Source organism: Pollachius pollachius, assembly GCF_949987615.1.
Source record: "Pollachius pollachius genome assembly, chromosome: 13".
Classification (NCBI taxonomy): Eukaryota; Metazoa; Chordata; class Actinopteri; order Gadiformes; family Gadidae; genus Pollachius; species Pollachius pollachius.
The window spans coordinates 20372315-20390538 of record NC_136946.1 but is presented as its reverse complement, the minus strand read 5'-3'; the positions used below and the strand labels follow the sequence as shown (position 1 = coordinate 20390538).

The window sequence follows — 18224 nt, the reverse complement described above, 5'->3', positions numbered from 1 at the left end:
CCACATCCACACCCACACACCCACACGTATATGTCGGAGTAAAAGAACAAAGAAGGTGTGTCCCAAAATTGCACATCCTGAGAGGGAACAAAATTGTATTTCCTCTCATTGAAAAGTATACAGAAATAATCACACACAGACACACATTGGTATGTGTATGTATCCCCTCTCCTACTCTGAATATTCACGGATGTACTGTATGTGTGTGTTTGTGTGTGTGTGTGTGTGTGTGTGTGTGTGTGTGTGTGTGTGTGTGTGTGTGTGTGTGTGTGTGTCATTTCCAGACAGATTCTTTCCCTGTTTAGGATTAATTGAACATGTAATCTACGCAGAAGTTTCCCAGAATTCCTATATTTTCTGTGACGTTGTATAAAGGTTCGGCCTACATGTTCTACTATTTTGATTTGATTTATTTTGGGAGTGTCTTCTCGAAAAAGACACTGAGTACTTTATTCTTTGTACTCTCCTTTCTGAATGTTGCAGTTAGATATCCATTTGGTAATGAGGAAACTCTTAGTCTTTGTGACTTGAAGCCTTTTATCGGTCTACTCTGTGCGTAATATAAGAACTACAACATGCCATGGGGGTTTAGCAACTGGTTTCTCTTTTTCTTTTTATTCATTTTCAACTTATTCAGCTGTATTTATCTAACTTTTTCTTCACATTTTTCACCAGTAACCTTTACCTCAAAGCATATTCTCAGGAATGAGAACAAGATAGGGTTTTAGGAATTGAGATTAGGTCCCAATTTCTGGAATGTTCTGTGGCTGAATGACAGGCTAAAGGGATTCCTTCCTCGAGTTTCAAGACAAATGTCTCTGTGAGTTCAAGTAAATACATAACACCCTACCGTGGGATAGAAGAACAGAACTGTGTGTCTTGGTCTCAGAGTTACATCATAGCGTTTTTTGCAACAAGTGAGATGAACAGGCAATTACTTTAAGTTAAGTTAGCGTATCTTATGTCAATATGGCAAAATATGTGTACTATACTATACTCTTCAAGACACCAGTTATGTTATATAACACAGTGCCTAGAAGCTAGCAGACTGCTCCGAATGCTTCCTCCTTACTCGTTATTCCTCCTTCCTCTTTGTTAAACATGTGTGATCATTACTACACAAAATGGCCACTGCCATAAACAAGGTCCACCAACTGACGTGTTTGTGAACAATAGCCTTAATATCAATGATTTTTTTTATTGTTTCTCATATATCAAAATATCTCATCGTTTAACATTCACATACAATGGAAAATGAACGATACAAAAGAGGATACAATCAGGCGGGAGGTCAAAGGTGAAGGGTGATAGCTTCACGTCACACTAAACCGCCACACTTTGACAGGCTATTTTAACCTTCTGTAAACCAACTGCTCCCAGACTAAACAAACTTGATCTTAAGGTTTTCCGGTTTGTGATGATCATTAAATCATTGGATGAACGGCAGTCTGGTCAATCAATAAAAAGATGAAAAGATTCCTATCTTATCATAACCTTTATTGGAACACTATCTACCGCTGCTGAGCATGAAGCAGACTTTACTGGTTTACAACCCAAACAACCAGTTACAGTTGTTGCGGTTGTATTATCCTGACTGTTACAGATCCAGATTAGGGTGAAGGGTAGAAGTGATGGATAGGAGCTAATAGTTTATTGACTTATTGTTGTGAGTCATTGTAAGAATCACATTCACATGATTTTGCAAGCTACATTTAGCAACTCCATTTTACTGGTGGTTGGGAAGGGCAGGAAGTTTTGGTGTGTCCTGGGGAGGGACACACCAAACTCCCTTGTGTGTCCCGGGGAGGGACACACCGAACTAGAGGGAGATTTAGATTTACAGAAACGACTAATTTCATCATCTGACCTGACCGAGCCACCGCAATATACCAAACACTGGCTCACAGTGTGATGCAAGTGCTCAACACTTGCATCAATCAAGCAGCCATATACTACGTGTTGTGTGGAAGCATGTGAGACTGAGTCACCCATTGGCCAATCAGCCACCTCCCTTTTGCAGACACACACCACATACCAAGGGAGCGACTCACCAGCAAATCAAAAGGTACGAATCAGTTTTTCTAGTGGCCTGTGCATGTAGTCACGTATGCAGAGAAAGAGCTTATGAGTTAACGTACGTAGGCAGTTGATAAGGCGACTCGGTTACAAACATTTATTGGTTAAAAACATTGACGGTCATTTTTTGTTCATTTTGTTGCAACAAAGACCAATTCAACAATTAGATACAAATAGCAGCTGACCGCTACCGTGGTCTCGAAATGCCGTGGTCATACGATCCTGTTAAAAATGTAACTTATGTAAAAACAACAACACTGTATTTATATATCATTTTATTGTTTGTTTACCATTCATATTCACATGGCAACACCATTGTATGATAGTGCCCTGAGCGTCTGGCCGCTTCATTAACAGCTGGAGTAAATGGGACGTCTGTAGCTTGTTCAGATGCGTCTGGTTTAAGTTGGACCACAGGGACCAGCAGGGGAGCCCAGGGGAGCCCGACGATCAAAGTCCATCTGTCCTTATCCAGTTTAGACACTCTCTAGCTGTCATACATCTGGCACAGTGCCAATGATCTCCCCCCCCCCCCCCCCCCTCGCTCTCTCTCTCTCCATCTCTGTGGGTAAAGCTATCTGTTTCCCGAGGTGATTGAATGATCCAGCATGCTTACACAAACCATATGGAATGTAACAACCATGCTGTATTCTGTGTATTAACACTTTGCTCTTAGAAAGTGATCACCCAGTTGCCTATTTTGGCAAAGGGATCACCCAGTTGCCCCATCCCCCCATATAAACCATATTGTTCTGTAAATGTCTGTATCATTGTGGCTATGCTCTCTCAAGCTACAACAGAGATACATGCTATCCTATCCTTGGCCCCCAGCCTGTTTCCTTTCTGCTTGGTGCACTGGCTATTTCAGGACCGGATACTGCTGTGTCCATCATGAACAACGACCACAACTCTACTTTTTTCTTTCATTTGTATATTTAGATGTTGAAAAGTGTCATTATTTGGGGGCTGAGAACCAAAAATGTGATTTAATCTCAACTAATTTACTGCATCATCATAACCACATTTTATGTTGTTAAAAAACACAGGTATCACACAAACACACACAAACACACACACACACACACACACACACAACCAACCACACACACACACACACACACACACACACACACACACACACACACACACACACATACACACACACACACACACACAAACACACAAGACACAACACAGGGAGGACTTCCCTTTGTTAAGACTCTTCCTCAGAAGCCCAGGCCCAAGGTTGCATTCCAAGCCCTCCCATACTTTCGTTTCTGTTCTCATAAAGATTGAGCAGCCCATACACATCAGGATTGTGTGGGGGCAGAGGAGCTGTGAGGATGAGAAACATCTTAATGATCTGGTTAACCCTACTATGAGGAAAATGGAAGGCGTTCCCTACTATGAGGAACGCCTTCCATGTTTATTATCAATGGGGATACACAAAATGAGACAGCTGTTATTGACCAAGACATTGGCTTGGCCTTTGTTGGTCCCTGTCCTGCGTTTGTTGTTAACGCACACGCTCCGAGTTACAAACAAAAGTAACATCTACCCCAAAATACAATATCAAAAACCTTATCTTCAATCTAAAAGAACCGTTTACACGTCATAAGATTAAGAATTTTTAGCATTCACTTTGTGAATTTCACGCAATCCCACGCGTACTGTCATCATGAAGTTTCTCATCATGCAATCGGAGGAAACAGTCGTAGCTAACTCCTACTACTCTTGCCCAGGGCCGCTGCTGGCCATTTCGGTGCCCTACGCGAGCAGGGGGGGGAGCCTCTTTTTATATATTAGGTAAAAACATATAATTGCCGAAATTGAGTGATTATACAATTAAGAAAAAACAACGGTGGGCCTCTTCATAACTCATTTATCTATTTTTTTAATTCAATAATGTAATAATTATTTTTATTTTTTTATTTTTTTTACAAACCATAATTTTTGGTGCTCCCCCCAGGTACTTGGTGCCCTACGCACTCTGCGTACTCTGCGTATAGGGAGCGGCGGGCCTGCTCTTGCCCAACAGCGCGTGCCTGCAAGAGAAAGTGGGCCGGGCCGCACGCCCCCCAAAGCTATATAGCTCCCCGGTGCGCCCGTGCTCCTCCGCACGTCAAAACAACAGAGCGAGGTCCTGTCGGTGGAAGACAACACGTCGAGAAAAGAGACGCGGCGTTACTTGTGAGGAGTTTTTGTGTCGAGTCGGTCATCTGAGGACAATCAAAACCCGTAATCGAAAGGTATGCTTCTATTTCAACCAATTAGTTTGAGTATTATTTTTCATTTGATGGAAATTCGTTTTGGGGAAAAAAACAGTTTGAACTCGTGTGTTTTTTTCACACACACACATACACACACACAGAGATGTTGGCCACGCGATATATTTTCTTGAAATAGGAAATTGGATCTATGTGACTATGTATTTGAAAATAACTTCGAAATTCCTTTGAGAATTAGGTTATAATTTCATAATTTCAGTCATGTTTCATCCTCGGCCACAAACAGAATGCTTTGTGCACGTGTCTCAGCGCGCCTCCGTCCGCAGGTAAGCCACAGGTGGCGGGATAAATATAGACCTATTGAGATCTGCACATAGCTGTAGAGAAGATATGTATAGCGTAGATATGTGGCCTACAGACTATCCATATTTCATGCCGACCATTTCCAGATTGTTTTATTTCGAAATAGTAGCCTATTCTAAATCACTTTGTTTACAAATCGATTACGCAGTGTACAAAAACTTTAGCATTATTTTCTGTAACTGTTGTTTGTCATCCTTAACTGTGACCTAGACGTATTACAACCATAGTTCAGAGATCTGGTGGATTTAAATCGCACAATGGAATTCAGCAATAATGATGTCATGCATGTCTTTTGCAGCAATATCTCCCAAACCAAGGGTGATCCGCTTGATCACCCACCCTCTAAACACTATCTCACTTACACACTCAGTCAGTCAGTCAGTCAGTCAGTCAGTCAGTCAGTCAGTCAGTCAGTCAGTCAGTCAGCCAGCCAGTCAGTCAGTCAGTCAGTCAGTCAGTCAGTCAGTCAGTCAGTCAGTCAGTCAGTCAGTCACTCACTCACTCACTCACTCACTCACTCACTCACTCACTCAGTCTACACCACATCTTTGCTGTATGGGAATTCTTGAATGGCGATGCATTTGAACTACGTTTTTACTACTTTGTCAATCCTAAAATGTAGGTCCGCAACAGCTTATCTGAGCAGACCTCTTACTAGCACTGCTATATCCAGGGCAGGGATTTGACGGATTAGATTTTTTTGCTAAGATTAGGGGAAGAAATCATTGTCTTTCTGGAGATAGATACATGAGTGGTCTTTGGGATTTGGACCCTAAACAAAGGCAAGTGAGAGGTGCGCCTGGACTTAACTCTGGGCTCAGATGTTTTTACAAATGTAATCAGTGTATATGTATTTTCTGTCCCCCCACTAAGCAAACAGACAGAGCTCCACTGCAGGGTGAACTACAGCTCCAAGGCCTTTGACACTGCAGTGTTGGCTCAGGTTAATAGGCACACATGTTTTTGTTGAGTCTTCTCAAGACAAATGCCCAACATTTTTTAATGAGCTTTTTTTCCTGCATTAATAACACTTTTATTTAGTGATACATGTGAAATTTAAATTGTTTACAGTCATCATCTCATGCCTTACTATCATACTACCCCAGGTAATGCTCATTATAGATCTATTCACAAACAATACAAATCATTTTCACCTCTGTCCTTTAGCTGCAGTTTGTTAAGCATTCCCTGTAGATTGTCATGGATTCACAGTATATTGGGTCCAATCGCCCTCTTACAATTACATAACTTCAAAGTCTCACCTCGACTCAGCCAAAGCTATTTCAAAGGCATCACCTCCCTCGTGCGCAGCTGTTTCTGGGAAGTGTACATGTGTGGATAATTTTGAAGACGTAACAACTACAATGACAACAGGAACTTGTTAGGCTGTGTGTGCTCTCTCTCAGCACAATGCCTCACAATGGTTGCAAGAGAAACAGTCGGCTAATTTCTATCACAGGTTGTATCATTGTTGCTTATTCATGACTGTGAAATGGTATTGTTATTTATACATTTATAGTGCATGACAATCACACCAGACACAGAAAAACGCTGTCTCATGGTCATATTCTGACATATTTGAGGGAGTAGTAAGGCGAAATCTCAACAGATAAAGAAAGTTTTTTGTAATGGGGTACACAAAAGGATGAACAAAATTCTCAACCAGAATTTACACAATTCATAATTAAATTTGACGCCCTAATGTTAGTCATGCATTGTCATTGCCATGTTTCATAGGACAGGATCAGCACAGAATGCACATATCGTGTTCCCATGTTCTTTGTAATGAATCAGGAGCAAATTGAGTGTAAGAAGAAAAAACCAAAAGACGCGGCTGACAGCCGAGGTGGCCGTACGTACCCAGCCCTGTGCTCAGGTGAGATGTTACCTTAGTGGTGGGGAGATTAGACAGAGAGCACAGGGCGTGTCTGTTAACTGCGGATGACCCAGATGTCTCAGCGTACAGCTTTCCCCCAGCATGTCCGCTCCTCGGTGGACAACGTAAACAGGAAGTCATCTTTTCAGAGGTTGGCCAATGACAATTGCATTGCAGTTTTTTATTTATTTATGCATGTTTTTAAACAAGACGTGTGTGTTGTATATACCAGCTGGCTAATAGCACATGATCAAATGTTTAGCAGTGCTTCCAACGGAAATGTCTCTGCTATAGTTGGGGTTTATGGATGTGTTTTTTCGTGGTCATTGGATCTGGAATTTTAAACGGGGGCCCTTGTCCACAAAAGGTCCACATTGCGTTGGTGGGCTGTGCTTTTGAAGGCACAGCAGAAGGACAAACGGACCTGTTGTGTGATGTATCACCCCTTCCACTGTGTGACTATTGTGTGGGTCTGACTGGCTTAGCTCTTTGTTCTCAGAGTCAAGATAACAGAGGCACTATCTTTATCTCAAATACAGAAATGTGGGCTTGGGAATGAGTAGGAAAATAACATTAGCCCTCCAACATAATTGAAGGATAAGACATATTGATTTATATATTTGCAAGTCATACAAGTAGTACTACTTTAAAAGGATATTGTCATATTCATATTGCCAAACTTTTTACCATCATCACTGTGATCAGTTTGATCGGTTATGCAACGATAACGACAAGGAAATGGCCTTCTCCTTGGTCCCAAGAGTTGAAGTTATTAAGAATAAGAGAGAGAGAGTCTCTGCCCAAGAGAGAGAGCAGAGACAAAACCACAGAGAAGAAGAATAGAATAGCGATTCACAGATAACAGTCGTTATGGATCGGTTGAAGCCATGGTGTCACTGGCTTCCTGTATGGTTCATGTTGTGTGTTGTTTGTCTCGGGGGTAATGTCCCTCTAAGCAGAGGAGGAGAACTCACCAGGCCCCGGGGTCTGAGAGGCTAACAGCGGGGCCCTTGCGGACACAAAGAGCTCTCATAACCGGCTGATGCCATTTGCATTCACAGCTGCAGTTGCCTCGCTGCTCCCAAGCAAGCCGCAGCATGATGCACTAGCACAATCTGATGCCTGGTTTCTATTGAGACCGAGCCTCTGTCTCTATCTCCGTCTCTCTGACTCACTCTCTCTCTGTCTGTGCCATCATTGATATCTGACTCTCTCTCACTGGGTCTCGGTTACCCTTTCCCCTTGAGCTCTGGATAAATAGAAACTTGACGTTATACTGTGAAATTTAGCATGGCATACTAAAAGGGGTAGCGTGGAGGATTTGCTGCCACCTATTGGTGAGGTTACAGATTGCAACCAACTAGTTTATTCTTATTTTCATAAGAATAAAAAGATAGTTGTAAATACGGTACTCAATTTATTTATCTGTAGGGATCTTTTTCATAACGGTCTATGGTTTTCAAGTTTATTTTTCTTTTGTGTATGTTTTTGTGTATAATAACGTTGTGGAATTACACATTTCAAAATCATATTTTCACAACGTATAGTTTTTTCTATGCTTCTAAAGTTCCCAGAGGAAAGGGTGAAAGGGACTATTGTGCCGATATTATGTAATGATCCATCAAAAAACCGAAAGCATGTCAAAGTGTTTGACTGTTGCATGAAAATGATACTCATTGCTGTACAGTCCATGAAAAACAAGGAGGACAAGCATCCAACTGAAACTCACCTCTGTGTGTGTATGTGTGCCTCTCTCTCTCTCTCTCTCTCTCTCTCTCTCTCTCTCCCCAGGCTACCCAGCTCATTGAAATGGATGACATCCATGTGGTCGAGTCCAAGCCCCTGCTGGTGGACAGGGAGCTGCCGGTATGTTCCTTGACATTCCGGACTGTTTGGGGTCAGGGTGGTCGGGGGCGGGGCCGGGTACATGAACATGTACAGCATGTCATCTGGGCGGGCTGTTGGATGGATGTATCATACAGTAGTACTGACTGCTGACGACACAAAGTACACATGTGATGAGGACCTCAACACAACCAAGTTGTTCTTTGTAATAATATAGTCATCACTCACTCACTCACTCACCCAAACACTCCCTCAGAACATTGGTTTACAGATGTATAATTGCACTAGATTAGATTGGTACATTGTAATCAGCCCTTTTCTTTTCCAGGGCTTGAGAGAGGCTGTGCAGCAACTTATGATCAAGGTATGTATTAATATAACTTTGGTTATATATGGAGATATTGCACATTTGCCCAGATAATGCTTTCCACAGAATTGTTCATCAATATAAATATATGACATCCAGTAGGTTTTCGTTATATATCGATATATTAGAATATATTTATGAAATCTCTTCCTAAATTGAGGTGTTCCTGGCACCATCTAGTGGTGGTTTCTAGAAAACATTGCGTTTGTTGTTGCAAACAACCCCCTGGCCATGTTGTAGGTTTGTGTCCTTTCGTCTGGTTTAATGTTTGAAGGGGAAAAAGAATTCTCATGCTAACTCGATCACATGCAGAAAATGACTAAACGTATTTTCCAGACCAACAGTCTGTCAGGTAACACCCTCCTTCCCTCCCGCCATGCACGCACACACACATGCACGCACGCACGCAGGCATGCATGCACACACAGTTCATTGATCACTCTATTACCACGTTGGGTCTGTGCCATGTGTTTACTGCTGTGCACCAGAGCGAATCAGCGACCCGATCTCAGCACCATGGAGAGCACTTTGGAACAGTGAGTCAACAAGCACTGAGGTGGTCACAACATTGTCAACAGATGACCACAACATGGTCAGTAGATTGTCTGTAGCTGGTCAGTAGATGGTCAGTAGGTTGTCACTTGATGATCTGTAGATCCTCAGTACGTAGTCAGTAGATAGCCACTAAAGACTCAGTAGATAGTCAGTAGATAGTGTATAGATTGTCTTAGTAGATAGTAGTAGTAGTCAATGTTTTTTAAGGAGGTCAGTAGATTAGATCAGTCGATAGTCAGCAGATAGTAAATGGTCAGTTGATTGTCTCTAATTGATCAGTAGATAGTCAGTAGATAATCTGTAGATAGTCAGAAGATAGTCAGTAGATAGTAGATGGTCACGTGGTTGTCCCTGGATGATCAGTAGATGGAGGTATTTTTACAGGTGGATGAGCTGACCTGAGGTATTCAGGGCGAGCGTTCCATATCACCAAAGCGTCTGAGCTCGTTAATGACGTAGGTTTTCGTGAGCGAGCGCGGCCGCCATCTGGCAATCTTGGCCATCCTGCTGCCACTTACATACACACGAGCGTTCAGGCACGCACACACACACACACACACACACACACACACACACACACACACACACACACACACACACACATACACACACACAGTTACACTGTATATCCGGACCATGCCCATCCGGGATGCATGTTTGCATACTCAAACACACACACACACACAAACACACAGACACTCATACACACACACACACACACACACACACACACACACACACACACACACACACACACACACACACACACACACATACAAACACATACACCCACACACACACACACACACACACACACACACACACACACACACACACACACACATACAAACACATACACCCACACACACACACACACACACACACACACATTTTAATTTAACACTTTATTTGAATCCACCAATCACATTACAAGAGACAGGATTCAAATATTTCAGAGATGAGATAGGTCTTTGTTCAAGGGTACAAAAAACATCTCCTGCGCTATAATGCCAGACTGCCTATCACTGCTGATATGGAGCAGAACTTGGCTTAATGTTTAGATTTTCTGCTGCAGAGCCCTGCCAGCCTTAACCCACTGAAAACACGGTTGTGGACATGCCCCAAGCTGCCAAAAATAAACAGTATTAGCTTGCATTGGTAGCCTAGGTCCCCCCCCCCGCCCCACACACACACACACCCACACACACACACACACATACATAAACACACAGTGTCTCAATGGCTTCAATGGCAGACTGAACAGTATTATCTTTCAGAGGAGTTTGTTGGAGTGTGTGCTGAAGGCATACATTGAGAGGGGTGTGGGGGTTAGAGCTCCTAATGTTTACCTGCAGATCTGTAATTATGAGGTCTTGCTTTCAGGTGGATCATAACCACTCAAAACTGGTCTTTGTTTGCTCTGGTCTCTCTTGCTCTTGCTCTCTCTCTTTCTCTTGGTAACTCTCTCAGTTTTTTCTCCCTCTTTTTAATATTATCATTATCTTAACACAAGTAACAATGTTATTCCAACCTTTATTTATTGATATCATAGGTCACAATACATCAAATAGTTAGACCATTGAGGGCTTGCTCGGTTAACCCTGAGCTGTCACTCAACAGGCATGTCACTCAGCAAACATGTAGATATGTTGTGGTGTGACTCAAGGCTTAGACTGCTGTGCCAGTAGGAAAGGTCCATCCTTATACTTGTGTGATCACATCAGCTGGTGATGCAACACTAGTATGTGGAGGGAAATACCTACCTATGTATGGAAGTTCCAACAGTTTTTGCTTGACTAAAATTAAAACCAAAACTAAAATAATCTTTATCGGAAACTTCTTCGAGGTAGATATATAACCTTTAATTTATTTTTAAAACAATTATTTTGAAAACTCTTCTTAAAATGACCCCAATATTTTAGAGATGTGTCAACGTTTTTGTATAAACAACATGGTAGCCCTACATCACCCTGAATGTGGCTGACCTATTATATGAACCAACTATATCCATGACCCATTCACTGTCCCACTCCATGGAAAGCCACCCTGCTGAATCATGCCTAGGATAGACCACATCCTCCTCCAAACATTGGTCACGATACTGTTCTAAAGTCAACGCCTCACCATCCTACAGTTCCGAATGCCCCTCCTGTCTGACATTGGCTGATCCAATTTAGGGATCTCTTTATCTAGAATTAGCTTGTTTTGACCAACCTGCAAAGCACCCTGGGAGTATTGGGAGCTTAGGCCAAGTGCTAAGCAGTAGGGGTATAAAACAGGACTCCCAGAACATACGGCACACTCAGGAACCGTACAGGAGCTTACCCACCAATCGGATCTGTTGCCCTTAGAGCCAGCCCGGCTACATCTGTTGATATTCATATAAGCGAGCGTCGCTCGACACACGGCTGCTGACATGGTTCTTGAAGATTCTGATGTGGAAATGATTGTGGCTGAGCTTGAAGTCACCGTGAGTAGGCTGCTCAGTTTATTTGACATCGTCACACATTATTCTATTTTGTGTTTTCTATTTATAGCTACAATTAAAAGGGTGAAAGCATATTGATTTATTTCAAATATCCACATGAGCAACGGAGTGTAACATTTCCAATGATACCAGTGTCATGAATGTGATCATCACAGGTATAGTGATAGTGGTTTAGGCAGAGATGCTTAAAACAGTTGGATGTGATTAAATTCCTTTCTGCAGACAGGCATTCACTTGGTTTGGATAAGAGTGTGTCCTGCCATCTATGCATCTGTTGCAATGATCACCAGTTATTTGGTCTTATTGTGGATCATGTGGTTGAGAGGTGTCCGTGAAACGATTTGGGTCTGTGACAATGTTGTCGCTAATGAGGAAAACAAACTGCAAGAGGTTTATCTTGAAATGGGAACTTGGACTTCCCTTTCCTTCACACTGACTGTTTACATTAATTCACCAAGAAAATTTGAAGTGTATTTTTCACCATAAATTAAATTTCACAATTAATGAGAAACTTTGATGGAAGCACTTTTGAATCATCCAATGTACATGAAAGGAAAAAAATAATGTAATATCATCGTTATAATTATTACAAACTCACTAAATATTATTACCATCCATAATTAAAATCACAATAATAAATGTAATCGTCAACATACTCAAAAGCAAATGTACGGTACTGATAAGAATCAGGCCTATTATTATTATTCCTATTTGTGTTATTATTTGTGTTATTATTAAAAAATATAAATACTTATATTTTCTACTATTATTATATTAATTATGATTATTACTATACTTACTATTATTATACTAATTATTTCTACTACTATACCTACTATTTTTCTGAGCCCTTGGAGTTCCTTTATGAACCGGTCTTGCGTGCTCCCAGACCTCATGTTGACCCCTGCTCCCCCTACAGGAGCACGACGTGGAGACCCCCTACGGGAGGATCCACTGCTCCATGAAGGGCGTGCCCAAGGGCGACCGGCCCGTCATCCTCACCTTCCATGACATCGGCCTGAACCGTAAGCCCGTCTCCTCCTCCTATAGCCCTGGCATGTACCGCCACGGCATCTGCTGCCACAGCGCCTCACAGATCCCCCTTCCCTCCTCCGCCTTGCATCATCACCCTCCCCCCACCTGAAAGCAGATTAGATTGACACACGGTGTGCGTTATCGCCACAGCAACAGTTTAGCTTCGGAGAATATCCGACCGTGGGTTCTTTCTCTACGATATATATGACAGATGAAGTGTGAAACCAGGCCACGACCATGTTGGAACTTTCAAGACGGCGAACACACAAACACACATGAAGGATGACCCGATGCAAGGCTAACAGCGTTGTGTGGTGTCTCCCCCCAGACAAGACCTGCTGGAACCCGGTGTTCAGCCACGAGGACATGCAGGAGATCATGCAGCACTTTGCCGTGGTCCACGTGGATGCGCCAGGCCAGCACGAGGGGGCCAACACCTTCTCCAACGGGTGAGGCACGCACACACACAGACCGACACACGCACACACACACACACACACACACACACACACACACACACACACACACACACAGACAGGGGCATACACACATATACACACACACACACACACACAGGTACAAAGGAGCAAGCACACACACACACGCACACACACACACACACACACACACACACACACACACTCACACACACACACAAACACACACATACAGGAGCATGCACACAGACACATACATGGATATACACATAGGCGTACACACACACACACACACACACATATATATACATACACAGGGACAGGCAAGACTCACACAGGCAAGTGTGCACGCAGGCACACACACTCACAAATAGGTTCAGAAACAAGCACACAGGCATGCACACATGCATGCATGCCCATACATTCACACAAACAAGGCACATGCTTAAGACATACACACACACACACACACACACACACACACACACACACACACACACACACACAAACACAAACACACACACACAGGCACACGCATGCATACAGGCTGAAAGTCAATAGGGGAGGTAATCGGTCACCCTAACAGGTAGATTTCCGTTGATCTTCCTTGCTCACCCACTTTGATAAGTGGAGGAATAAGCAGTATGTGTGTATGTGTGCCGTTATGATAACGGCAGACAAAGGTCACCTGACACTTAATGATCCTATCATAAACAGCAGAATGCTGAATGCTGCAGTTTAAATAACAAGCGCTAAACGATTGATTGATTGATTGATTTATTAGTCGTTTCCATTAAACTGACTATCCACAACTATATTTTGTTGTCGTCCCCCCCTCATCTTTCAGATATGAGTATCCCTCTATGGACCAGCTGGCTGAGACCCTCCCCGCGGTCCTGAAGCACTTTGGGTAGGTGGCGCAGTAAAGGGCCGCTGAGCGGCACTTTGTGTAAAGAACATCCATCAATCTATCTGGGATTTACTAAGCAGTTGTTACCTTTCCTTTATTTATTTAGGTATTTATTATCTATAATGCTTTCCTTGTCAACAACATGCCCTACCCTACTGCCACTTATAATTGTCTAACAGCTTTTTCCAATGTCTCTGTCTCCTGTGTTGTGTTCCAGGCTGAAGAGTGTGATTGGCATGGGCATCGGCGCCGGGGCGTACATCCTGACCAGATTTGCTGTGAGTGTTTGTCCTCTTGTTAGCTTAATCATTACAGAGTTTTAATCAAACCAGGATTAGCTGAGCTGGCGAATGTGTTGCTACTCTGATTCTGGCACTGTAATGCTGCTTATTGCATTAGCATGGCGTTGCATTAGCACTACTAAAAAAGCCTCTGGAATGTTCCGGATCGGTTGAATAAAACAAACCAATTGCTCAGCGGGGAGAAAGGTTGACATATTTATATATATATATATATGTCACATATATATGACCGACATATATATTATATATTGGTTCAGCCCACCACTGAACCCTTCCGTCTTCCAATATTCAAATGGTTTAACCAGAGCAAGTGATGTGATCTGAAGGGCCCAGTCTCAGTGTGAACATGTGTGTTCTGGTTCTCAGCTGGACTACCCTGCCATGGTGGAGGGCCTGGTACTGATCAACATCAACCCCTGTGCTGAGGGCTGGATGGACTGGGCTGCACACAAGGTGCACACACACACACTCATGCAAGACACACACAACAACACACACACACACACACACACACACACACACAGTCACACAAAAACACACGCACACGCACGAAGATGCTCAGCATATGACAGGACAATATGCGCTGCGTGGATGCTAAATCATTTATAAACCTTGTTGCAGATCACAGGCTGGGCCCATGCTCTGCCAGACATGATCATTTCCCATCTCTTCGGAGCGGTACGTTCACAACCAGATCACTCCATGACGTGATATTTCATGTACGCCACTGTCATAGCTTCCCTACATGGGCCTTCCTATGCTCATTTGGTGTTATGGTTTGGTTTGGTCCTAGGAGGAAATCTCCAACAACCATGACCTGATCGGAACCTACCGCCACCACATCATGAACGACATGAACCACTACAACCTGCAACACTTTGTCAGGGCCTACACCAGGTGAGTGACACCCCTCTACACACTCACACACACACACACACACACACACACACACGTACACACACACACAAACACATATACAAACACTCTCACACACACACACACACACACACACACACCCACACACACACACACACACAGGCATACTCACACTCACATGTACCCTCACACTCACACTCACAAACACATCCCCATCATACTCCTAATAGGTTGTTTTTGTTCTCCCTAGCTTAGCCTGTAATCTGAATCAATCAGCTGAAGGGAGTATGTAATGGTGGATAAAACAACATCTGACCATAATAATATATTATTTATTTATTGGACCATAAAATGATGTACACTATCACTATCATTTAGAATTGTACAATAGCTTAAGTAGGTAGTGACTTAAATGTAATGGGATCCCTCTGGTGAAAACGGTTTCTGAATGCCACAGTCCTTACTGCAATAGTCAGGGAGTGGTTAGAGTCCTTCTGTTTGAACCTGCTTTCCCTTCTGCAGCCGTAGGGACCTGGAGATTGAGAGACCCATCCCAGGAAGCCCCATCAACCCCAGAACGCTGAAGTAAGTTGAACAAACAGTGCTACATATCACCCCAGAAGCATAGCATTCCAGTGCTTTGCACACCAGTGGATGTAACCCTGTGGTATGGACATCTTCAGCACACTTAACCTATAACCTCCCTCTCATTGGCTGCCTTTCCCCTCCTTCACTCCGTGTCCCTCTGTCTAGGTGCCCTTCCCTGCTGGTGGTCGGGGACAACTCCCCTGCTGTTGAGGCCGTGGTGAGTTAAAATGCTGTTCACATATTGTTAAAACATGGTTAAAACAATCTTCAATCACTTTTGAAGGTACCGTCAAGAAACAGTGAAAATATGGTTAAAACATGGCAAAACAATGGTGGAAACACTGTTGTAATATTGTTTATACACAGTTAACATATTAATGTTATTGTATTGTTATTATTGTTTATTATTGGTAAAAAAAAGGTGAAAACACTGTTATAAAACTGTTAAATACGGTTAAAACAAGGTTGAAACATTGTCAAAGCACTTTTAAAAGCAGTCAAAACACGGTTAAAGCACTGTTGAAACATTGTTCAAAGTACTGTCAAAACACTGTTAGAATACTGTTAAACACAGTTAACATATTATTAAAACACTATTGAAAAACTGTTAAAACATTGTTGAAAGCACTTTCAAAACACAGTTAAACGTTATTAAAAGTGCTGTCCAAATAGGAGCAGTAAGACACCGTGCAGTAATGATTGAATCCCTGGGCCGTGCCTCCCCTGGTGTTAACATATGTCCGACGTGCCCTGGCACTCAGTCACCAGTTTAAAGGGCCGGAGGACGTGCCCCATTAACCACTTAAAGGTTATGCCTAAGCACGGTTTAGAGGAAAAAACTAAAGGAAGTGAGGCAGAACGTTTAATCCTCTGAAGGTGGAAAACCGTCTCTCTGTTTCTTTAACTCACATTACTGTACGGGTCAATTTACTATGTTTTCTTTGATTTAGAATTTATAATTTTAAAGTTTTATAAGTCTTTATTTAGCCAGACGTATTGATATCAGCACCAGGTTTACAAGAGAGACCATTAAAATAGGTCAAATATACTGACATACATGATATTATTTTAAGGTTCAAAAGGCAATCCAAATCTACAAGATAGCTTTAGTGTGTGTTTGTGTGAATGTGCATTTTTTTTTTTTTTTTAAATATTTGAATCATAATCATTCACAATCACAGTTCCAACTGCTGCTCCCCTGAACCCATACTTAACACACGTTGTGTTTGCACCCCCAGGTCGATTGCAACACCAAGCTGGACCCCACCAAGACCACTCTGCTGAAGGTGAACCACCTGGCCTCCTTTCACCTCAGCCTCCCCCACTCTCTATCACCTCCTCTCACTCTATATCACCTCCCCCCACGCTATATCAGTCCCTCACTCTATATCACCTCCCCTCACACTATATCACTCCCTCACCCTATATCAACTCCCTCATCCTATATCACCTCCCCTCACCCTATATCACTCCCTCACCCTATATCAACTCCCTCATCCTATATCATCTCCCTCAAACTATATCACCTCCCGACACCCTGTATCACTGCCTCACCCTATATCACTTCCCCTCACCCTATATCACCTCCCTCACCCTATATCACCTCCCCTCACCTATATCGCTCCCTCACCCATATCACTCCCCCACCCTCTATCACCTCCCCTCACCCTATATCACTCCCCCGTGCTTTATCATCTCCCTCACCCTCTATCACCTCCCCTGATCCAATATCCCCTCCCCCACCCTCTAACCCCCCCCCAACCCTTTATCAACCCCCCACTCTATATCACTCCCCCACCCTATATCACCACCCGCACTCTATATCACTCCCCCATCCTATATCACACCCCCACTCTAGACCACCCCTCACACTATATCACTCCCCCACATTATATCAGCCCCACCCTATATCTCCTCCCCTCACCCTCTCTCTCCCCCCCGCTCCCCGTCCCGTTATCACCTCCCTCACCCTCTCTCTCCCCCCCGCTCTCCGTCCCGTTATCAACCCCTCCCCCTTGAGGAGCTTGTCTTATTAATAGCCTTGGCGGCAGGGAGTGTGCTGATAAGATTGCGAGGGCTCAGCATGTACCTGGTGACACATTAACTGGTGGCGAGGCCACGGACGTGCACGTAGGAGGCGCGGGCACGCGCCCGCCATGGCTGACCTACTTACAGACTGTTTTTATGTATTCAATGACTGACGGGTTAATGACTGCTTAACCAATGGAGGGGGAGGACCATTAAAGCGGCCATCTGTATATTTTACCATGGCTAATTC

The 18224-nt window shown here is 43.2% G+C and overlaps 1 protein-coding gene across 1 annotated transcript in view; it reads left to right on the top strand.

Moving 5' to 3' along the window:
• Positions 1-4207: 4207 nt before the first annotated feature.
• Positions 4208-18224, top strand: part of ndrg1a (N-myc downstream regulated 1a) — a 16048-nt gene continuing 2031 nt past the window's right edge. The window contains exons 1-14 of the mRNA XM_079749866.1: positions 4208-4325; positions 8335-8409; positions 8717-8752; positions 12718-12823; positions 13162-13282; positions 14118-14180; positions 14398-14458; positions 14849-14935; positions 15104-15160; positions 15276-15379; positions 15881-15943; positions 16112-16163; positions 17185-17320; positions 17970-18076. Coding sequence (XP_079605992.1) covers positions 8353-8409; positions 8717-8752; positions 12718-12823; positions 13162-13282; positions 14118-14180; positions 14398-14458; positions 14849-14935; positions 15104-15160; positions 15276-15379; positions 15881-15943; positions 16112-16163; positions 17185-17320; positions 17970-18076 — 1050 coding nt within the window. The 5' untranslated portion in view covers positions 4208-4325; positions 8335-8352. The remainder of the gene's footprint in view (positions 4326-8334; positions 8410-8716; positions 8753-12717; positions 12824-13161; positions 13283-14117; positions 14181-14397; positions 14459-14848; positions 14936-15103; positions 15161-15275; positions 15380-15880; positions 15944-16111; positions 16164-17184; positions 17321-17969; positions 18077-18224) is intronic.